General features: G+C 35.3%; 1 protein-coding gene across 1 annotated transcript in view; it reads right to left on the reverse strand.

Annotated features, from left to right (window-relative positions):
- The window catches only part of LOC119583052 (rho GTPase-activating protein 190-like), a 175780-nt gene that overhangs the window by 22380 nt on the left and 143400 nt on the right, over positions 1-10000 (reverse strand). Inside the window, 4 exon segments of the mRNA XM_037931564.1 lie at positions 385-549; positions 4303-4347; positions 6534-6679; positions 9926-9970. Coding sequence (XP_037787492.1) covers positions 385-549; positions 4303-4347; positions 6534-6679; positions 9926-9970 — 401 coding nt within the window.

The raw sequence follows: 10000 nt of genomic DNA on the forward strand, positions 1-10000 counted from the left end.
GAAGTGACAATTGCAACATCAGCAGTGCAAAATAAGGTGAAAACACCAGCAAAAAAAACATATAATTATATACTCACTTCTACTAGGGGAAGGGGGAATAAAAACTAAAAGCTGTCAATGATGATAGGAAACTGATGCATGATAACATGAGCATGAGAAAAATAAATCAAGTCCGAACATAGTTACATGAAATGAATGATGTAAAAGAAAATAGAAACTGAAGGAAAACAGGAAGAAGAACAAGAAGGGTGGCAACAGTTAGGGGAGTGTAAGAACCAACTACGACACAGAAACGAGAACTAACGAAGAAGAGGAGAGAGAGAAGGGGGACGGAGGAGTAAACGACCACGACTCGTAGGTGTTGGGACACTTGAGCGTACTCACAGCGGCGTAATCAGGGCCTAGGTCCATATTCTCAGGGGTGGCAAGGGGCGCGTGCACTGACCCCACTTTGGTTAGTTTAGAGTGTAGGCCCGCATCTTTGAGGTTTATTTTGCCAATTGCGTCAGTCACGTTGCTATAGGCCTTAAGGTTTAGTTTGCCAGGTTGCTGAAAGAGGGAAGGAATTGTTGGGTTAGTGATGAGCAACACTCAGGCATGAGAGAGAACAGGGAGAGAGGATCTAAAAGGGACTAAACAGGGTGGAGTGAAAAGGTGGAGAAAAAAAAGAAAAGAAAAAAGGAAATAAAAGGAAGAATGAGGGATGCACTTTTAGTGACAGAGGGGATGCAAACAGAGAATGACAGTGAGAGTGAGAACGACTGAAAGTAAAAGACAAAAGAAACAGTGAAGTGACAGGAACAAGGTGAGACTAATAGGAGGGCAAGCTAGTGACAACATACAAGATGAGGCATCAGACTGAATAGAGATAACACACACAAGAATGACCAGAGAAGTGGGGCAGGATGAGGGGCCAAACGGACCACACTTTGACATTACCTGCCACAACATGTAAGGAATAAAAGCACTAGGAGGATGCACTATGATGACGATGGTGTGATGCTGATGGGTGGCTGGGGTATGGATGTGACCAGTCTAAATAAAAAAAGAACTAAAAAAATGCTTGTAAACAGAACAGAAACAAAAAAGCAAATAACTTCAAATAAGGATTATCAAACTCGACTTCAATTTTACATCTCAAATGTTCTTCAGCAAGAGCAGTATCTGGAACAATACTAACAATATGCATGGGAGACAAACAAAACCCTGAAACTTTACTCATTTTAGTTATAATTTTCCTTTTAGCCCTAAAGGTAAAACCCTGTCCACTCTACTTCTTTTCACTCACTTTTAGAACTTAAAAAATGCTACTGTGTCAATTTATGGATCTCTCTTTCCTCACTTCCTCATCTCTTCTCTTTATTCACGCATGTGTATACCCACAATTGCACCTGCACACACTCACTCTGCTTAGCATAGTAAAAACCCTTTCAATTACAATTATGTCTCCTTAACACACAATATAAACTTAAGAATGTGTCTTCAATAGAAGAAATAAGGACAATTTAATACCTAGCATATTTAAAACTATGTAAGATTATAGAGCAAAAGATATAAGAACACACACATTTAAACAATATGAATGAATGAATGAATGAATGAATGAATACACACACAACACACACACACACACACACACACACACACACACACACACACACACACACACACACACACACACACACACACACACATGCTTTCACTCTCACTCTCACTCGAACACACTCACACTCACACTCACACTCACACTCACACACACATATGCTTTCACTCTCACTCGAACACACACACACACACACACACACACACACACACACACACACACACACACACACACACACACACGCTTTCACTCTCACTCTAACACACTCACACTCACTCACTCACTCACTCACACAAACACAAACACAAACACAAACACAAACACAAACACAAACACACACACTCACACTCACACTCACACTCACACTCACTCCACACTCTCTCTCTCTCCTCCTCTCACTCTCTCTCTCTCTCTCTCTCACTCTCTCTCTCTCTCACTCTCTCTCTCTCTCACTCCTCTCTCTCTCCTCCTCTCTCTCTCTCTCACTCTCTTCTCTCTCACTCTCTCTCTCTCACTCACTCACTCTCTCACTCTCTCTCACTCACTCTCTCACTCTCTCTCACTCACTCTCTCACTCTCTCACTCACTCTCTCACTCTCTCACTCTCTCACTCACTCTCTCACTCTCTCTCTCACTCACTCTCTCACTCTCACTCTTTCAAATGAATTAGCACACAAACTCCACAAGCATTCACATTAATTCATCAAGGGTTACTGACTCAAGGGAAAATGAAAATATTGAATAATGGTGGAGTGGAAATAAATTCTGGATTTAGGTAATGATCAGAAAAGATAGGGAAACATAACGGTGATAAGCATGAAATACGTAAACACAAGAACTCAAAAAAAAAAAAAAAAAAAGAAGAAAAAAAAAAAAAAAAAAAAAAAAAAAAAAAAAAAAAAAAAAAAAAAAAAAACGGAAGACAGACATGCAATTTTCATCTGGCTGGGATGTCAAAGTCTACTGCAACATGTTGACCACCAATGACTAAACTCACTTTGTTTTCTTCTCTATTATGAAAGCATATTAACTAAAGTAGCTAAACCCTAGTTATTACTATTGCATAAACTAACTTTGCTCATCTTTCTTTAGTAGAAAAGCACAGTGACCAATGAGCAGGTAAACATGGTTATTAGTATTAGCTTCTAAATGTAAGATAAAAATGATACTCCAAATAATTTTCAGTTGTGTTTATAATGACAATATTATTACAAAACAATAGCTGACCTATCACAAAATACCAAAGGGACTTTTCAAACCTACAGCAAGTGCAATTGTCACTTTTTTTTTATTCTAAATATAGGCTACTTATAATGAAGCATATCAGACCTTGTATAGCTATATCAGCACAAATATCTTTATCACATCATTTGGTCTCGATTCACTATCTATTCTTAAATTAGAAGTGAACTGCAAACATAGATAAAAGGTCCTTTTTTGAATGATTTGATATTAATCTGTTCTTAGCATAAACCTATAGATATCTAATTTATGTAAAGGTATTGTGACTTTCCCAGCCAGAAAAAGGCCAACTGTTAGTAGGCTGATAATCACTCACTACACATGGGTGCTAAAAACAGATGAGTGTAATGTATGAGCAAGTTTGAACAATGGCATAAAACTTCATTTGACAAACTCTTTGAAACAGCAACAAACAACAAAACAAAGCATTCTAAAATGAACAAGATAAAAAAATAACAATAAAAAAAAACTAAAAACAACACAAAACACACTGGAAATCTAGCTAACTCCTTAAAAAGGACTGTTCAACTTACTCATAAACCCAACTCTCACAAAATATGTGGCACTTAAATAAAGTGTTTCAGCAAAGAATCACCACTTAAGAGAGCTTAAACTATCACACAGGGATATTAACTGCAACTCCCTTTACAGCTGTTAACTCAATATTGGCACATAAGTCACATAAAAAGTGGTTAATCATTACTAGAACACTCTAAGTCATCTACTTTAGGAGAGGGTATCACTAGTCCAGCCACTCCTAAACAACAGGTGGTCAAGGTGAACATCACTTTACAGTAGTTCATCACACCTTAAACAAAGTAGCAGGGAGTATAGGAAATATACCGTCTTGAGCTCCACCTACTGATTTCAATCACCGTTTACTGAATGTAATTTTTAGGCTTTTGTTTTGATGAGATAAAAAAAATCTCAAGTGTATCCCAATTTGTCATTCCAGCCAATTTTCTATTCTTGCTCTATGAAGAAGAGTATGTGCATGACTTCTGTAATTTTCTCTTTTCACTACTGATAACACCAACAGACTTCAATCCAATAGTCCTTTAATGTTGTTCAGGAAGGCATGCCAATTTATATCATGCAATGAAACAGTTTAATTGCAAGGCCCAGTTCCAGTTTGGCAATGTGGACCTGCTTTCTCATACTAAGGAAAGTCTGTTAGTGTAGATCAGCAGGTAGTTAGTTGTCATGCATATTTCATAGCTATGAAGGATAGCTCCATCCCCCTCTTGCTAGTCGTTATAGGACAGAACAAGAACCTAAGCTTACTGGTTAATCGTAAGCTAGTCTGCATAAACAAACTACATTTCGAAGGAAGAAGTGAAGACTTGCAGATATGACTCGACAGAAAATACAGCTTGTCAAAGACAAAGTACTAGAAGCAGGAAAACTGGTTTTTGTGCTAGTCTGGGGAGGAGGGTGGAGCAACCCACAAAACACACCTTGTTCGTGACCTGACATACTGCCTCACTCAGCGTCTGGAACGTCTGCAAGTCAGGAATGGGTATGGGTCAAATTTGCAACCCTTGCCTGTATGACTGACACATGGGCACTTTTGCACAAGGACCTGGTAATGTTTAACAGGTTGTGGTTTACAGTATTATATCTATAAAAAGTCAATCCTTGTTTACATATCAAACACATGCAATATCACTGACTTTGGTAGACTGAATAAAGGGCATAACATGGCAACACTATACATGATGCAACAAACCAAGTATCAATCAGCCCCTTTTTCAAGATCTGCTTTAATGTTCTAACAGTGCATCATACGCATGTCATACCTTTTTAAAGCCAAAATTCCTTTAACCTTACATACATAATTCCAATACTTTATAGCATTCACAAGGAATAAAAGCTTTATTTGTTCATATATCCTTACAGAATTTATAGCCTGAGAGATAATTGTAAAATATTTCTGCAATTTTCAAGCACTCTATAATATTGTGAGCATTACCTGTGGCCCTTAGTGAATGACACATACAATCAGGAGGTGATAAATCATAACACCTACTAAACATAGAATCCATATAATATTCAAGTCTTCACTGCTAGTTAAGAAATCTATCCATCTATATGCATGAATAACTTACAGCTAACAGAAACAGATTGTGTATAGGTTCTGGTTGTTTTGGTAGGTAGGTAGGTAGGTAGGTAGGTAGGTAGGTAGGTAGATAGGCAGGTAGGTAGGTAGGTAGGTAGGTAGGTAGGTAGGTAGGTTGGTTGGTTGGTTGGTTGGTTGGTTGGTTGGTTGGTTGGTTGGTTGGTTGGTTGGTTGGTTGGTTGGTTGGTTGGGGTGGTTGGTGGGTTGGTTGGTGGTGGTGAGGGGTGGGGATGTGGGGTGGGAGGTAGGGGGAGGAGGTTGGGGGGAAATAGGGAGGGAGGGAGGGAGGGAGGGAGGGAGGGAGGGAGGAGAGGGAGGGAGGAGAGGAGAGAGAGAGAAGAGAGAGGGGGAAAAGAGAGAGAGAGAGAGAGAGAGAGAGAGAGAGAGAGAGAGAGGAGAGAGAGGGAGAGAGAGAGGAGAGAGAGAGAGAGAGAGGAGAGAGAGAGAGAGAGAGGGAGGAGAGAGAGGAGAGAGAGAGAGAGAGAGAGATAGAGAGAGAGAGAGGAGAGAGAGGAGACAGAGAGAGAGAGAGAGAGAGAGAGAGAAAGAGGAGAAGAAAGAGAAAGAAAGAAGAGAAGAAAGAGAAGAGGAGAAGAAGAAGAAAGAAAGAAAAAAACAGAAAAAGTGTGTGTGTATGGTGTGTTGTGTTGTGTATGTGTGTGTGTGTGTGTGTGTGTGTGTGTGTGTGTGTGTGTGTGTGTGTGTGTGTGTGTGTGTGTGTGTGTGTGTGTGTGTGTGTGTGTGTGTGTGTGTGTTTTTTTTGCATTTCTGTAAGATGTGCCAGTACATGTATCTGTGTGCATGATATGATTTTATTCTAACAACCTAAGGTCTGTTATAAATGGATTAAAAAAAATTCCAGAAAATATTGGTAAATTTCTAACAAGTTTAAACTAATTTCACCACGGACAACTTTTGCCTACTCTCATTCACATACAAGTAGTAATACCTAAATTTTGTCTATTTCATAAGGACTTAATTGTTTACTTGAATTTTTTTTATTATTATTATTCCTGTTCTGTTTAAAAAAAAATATATATATATATATATGCATTATCTTGTTAGTTAATGATAAAATTCTTCTAAAACTCTATTTCAGGACAATATATGTATAACATATAAGCAACATATCCCACAAAGTTGACATTCACAAATCTATTGCGGGCTATTTTTTCATCTCAAGCAAGTATAATACATGACCACATGTACCAGTACATTGTTACTGTAACTCCAAGATAAACAAGTGTGCGCTAAATACAAATACATGGACAAAAATTCCATACTAAGGCACAGGAACTCAATAAGAGCAATAACATAAAAAAACATGCCATGTTATATAAAGCACATATATATAAAGCCTCTATCCCAAAACTGAAACAAGTCACTGAAGCAAATTTATTTGGACTAAAAAAAAAATGTACAAACTTATTTAAATTTAACAAGATTCACACATAAAAAAAAAAATAATAATAAAGTAAAATAAAATAAAACATTTTAAAAATAAGAAATTGATTTTAAAAAAAGGGAAAATCCTAAAATGCCTCACAGGATTGCATCATGAACACTCACTTTGAGGGTCTGGCTGGCCTTGGGTCGTGGCTTGGTTGGGGGTGGGGGGAGTTTACCACGTCGGCCGGTGGTAAAGGACTGGGGTCCATAGCCTTCACCCCAGAAGTCCTCATGCCGCCGGGAGCATACACTTTCATCCACCCAGCCTGATAAAATAGCTTGAAATGTTAGTAAAAGGACAAGGGTGATGAAAGATATCAAAAAACATGAATTGACTACATAAAAAAATATTTGAAGAAAATTACTTTACCTAATCCAACAAATCATTATTTTAAAAAAAATGATAATAATTTAAAAAATAATAATAATAATAACAATAATAATAATATTATTAGAACAAGGCACATTTCATAAGTTCTATGTGGTTTCTGTACTATGATCAACACCATACATGCAGTGGTCTAAATGCAAATGTTGGCTTTTCCAGTGCTGTCACAGTAACTAAACATGAAATACCAAAAATAAACACCAAAAAATACAAGTATGTAACCATTACCTTACACTGAAAACCTTCATACTAACTACTATACATACATCAATGTCTTTCTAACTACCAAAATGAAATGGGAGGGAAAAAAATAATACTTTTTCTCTTTTTATCTAATGGGGTTTATGATATTCCTCCATGAAAAGAGAGAAGAGATGAATGAAATGAGTGAAGGAAAGAAGGAAGATTGGGAGGCATGAGAGAAGTGGAGTGAAAAAGGAAAAAAATGGAAAGAGAAGAAAGGAAAAATGAAGAAAAGGGAAAATGGGGGAAAAATTAAAGAAAGATAAGAAAGGCTTTTATATAAAGTAAGAAATTAAACAGTATTAAAATGTAGCTCAAGAAATAAAGATGCTAATTGGCAAATGGACAACTTGATAGGTAAAAAGACTGACAAAGAATAAGGCTGCTGAAGATAGAGGAATATACAACAGGCTCATACAAGCTGAAATAAATAATTAGAGGAAAATCATTACAAATAAATACGTGAAAATACAAAAATAAAAACACTCAAGCAAAATATCATATAAAATTATATCTATGCATTTTTTAACAAAGAAAACATGTGATAATGGAAAAGGACAATACTAGCTAGATATAGAGCCAGCCATAATCATGCAGGCCCATTCTGTCCAGGGGTAGAGGGAGCCTGTGTGTGTATGTGAATGTTTTTCATCCTGTCTAACTTGCCACAGCAGATGAACGAATACAAGTTGGTGCCTGAAAATTCTACACACTGAGACCTGCTGCTAGTCTGCCTTTAGCTCAGCCAGATCTTGCAATCAACCATACTGACACAGTGTTTTAGTTTACATTTATAAAAGTCAATGAAGCTCATCAGCAAATAGCAATTGTCAGATAACCGATTCAAGTTGTCAGTGTAGTGTCTGATATATGCTATACTTATTCAGGAAGCTGCCTATGTGTGTAGGGATCTCATTCAGAGAAAATCCCCCACCCTTTTCCATCAGCTGGACAGACCGGACCTACAAATATATGGCCGGCTTAAGCCTCAGAACTTTAAAGTTATGTCATATGCTCACTGCATATGGAATTCCCTTTTAACAATAATGATAATCAATAATAATCCCAATAAAAACAAAAATAGTAAAATAAATATCCCTATTATCATGATTACAATATATTATCATCAACCGCAACTATTTCACCCAAATCAATCCCTAATGAATGCATAAAACAACTTAGTTTGCCTTAAAAAAAAATATTATATATATATATATATATATATATATATATATATATATATATATATATATATATATATATATATATATATATATATATATATATATATATATAAAATAAAATCCACAATTACTATCTATAGTGGTACTAACTCTTTTGGATCTGAATGGAAGAACCCCGACATGCATACCCACATCAACTAAACATATGTTTGACACAAAATCCTTATACAACCTAAAATGTATGACACACAAAAAAAAAGTCCATTTGCCAAGATGCACATATTTCATAATAGTAAAATGAGCAAGAGGAATAAAAAATAGAATATCCTTAATCAATTGTAAAAGGACACAAAAGAAGCTGGATATGTATCCCTCAAAGTATAACAGCCAAATTATTTTAAAAACAAGAAAAGGTGTCACAAAACCAATTTTCAAAGACTAATCACAAAGAAATATCTCCTCTGCAAAATATGCAATTATAGATTAATTTCAGTTATAAAAAAAGAGAGAGAAAAAAAAAATCACAATATTAATCAGAGTACATATAGTGTGTGAGTTTGTGTGTTGTTTGAGGTGTCTGGTTTTCCTTTGTGTGTGTGTGTGTGTGTGTGTGTGTGTGTGTGTGTGTGTGTGTGTGTGTGTGTGTGTGTGTGTGTGTGTGTGTGTGTGTGTGTGTGTGTGTGTGTGTGTGTGTGTGTGTGTGTGTGTGTGTGTGTGTGTGTGTGTGTGTGTGTGTGTGTGTTTTTCAATACTAGTAACAAAAATTAACACTGCAGTAGAAAAATACTGAAACAAAATAGTAATCAATAAAACATCAATCAATCAATCAATCAATCAATAATAATAATAATAATAATAATAATAATAATAATAATAATAATAATAATAAAAAATAATAATAATAATTCATAATAATAATAATAATAACAATAATAATAATAATAATAATAATAATAATAATAATAATAATAATAATAATAATAATAATAATAACAATAATAACAAAAACAAAAACAATAACTAAAACTATAACTATAACCATAACTATGACTATAATAATGATAATGATGATAATAATGATAATAACGATAATAATGACAATAATGATAATAATAATTAAAAAAATAATAATAATAATAATGATGATAACAATAGCAATAGCAATAACAACAATAATAATAATAATAATAATAATAATAATAATAATAATAATAATAATAATAATAATAATAATAATAATAATAATAACAATAACATTTTACTTAAAAAAAAATTTATCAGCAAAATTATTCCATTTCATAAAAATAAAAATTGTTAAGAACTTGTGGAGAGGAATATTCCACTGAAATATCATAAACGTAAAAAACACTACAAGACAAACAAATACAAAACAAGTCACACGATCTCCCAGATGCTTAAATAAAAAAGAAAAAGAAAAAAAGATTAAGAAAATATCAATGCTATGGAATTTGTGCATCTAAAGTCAGTAGTACAATACATGACTATACTGCTTCTGAATGATTACACATATGCAAAGGAGGACTGTGATAGGTACTTGTAAGAGAAGATAGAGAGAAGACACCAAGTAAAGGGCTGCAGCGTCACCTCAACCTAGTGAAAAAATGTCTCAATAGGAACTGCCAAGTAAAGCAGGCATGGGAGGGAGGGATACATCAAGATGCAGAGATAAAATTCACCTGAATCGCGTGTGGTGAGGGAGTCGCGCGATCCACTCAGGTCCGCTAGTAAATAGAGAGGTAAATTGAGGACGT

This window comes from Penaeus monodon, chromosome 16 (assembly GCF_015228065.2).
Source record: "Penaeus monodon isolate SGIC_2016 chromosome 16, NSTDA_Pmon_1, whole genome shotgun sequence".
Classification (NCBI taxonomy): Eukaryota; Metazoa; Arthropoda; class Malacostraca; order Decapoda; family Penaeidae; genus Penaeus; species Penaeus monodon.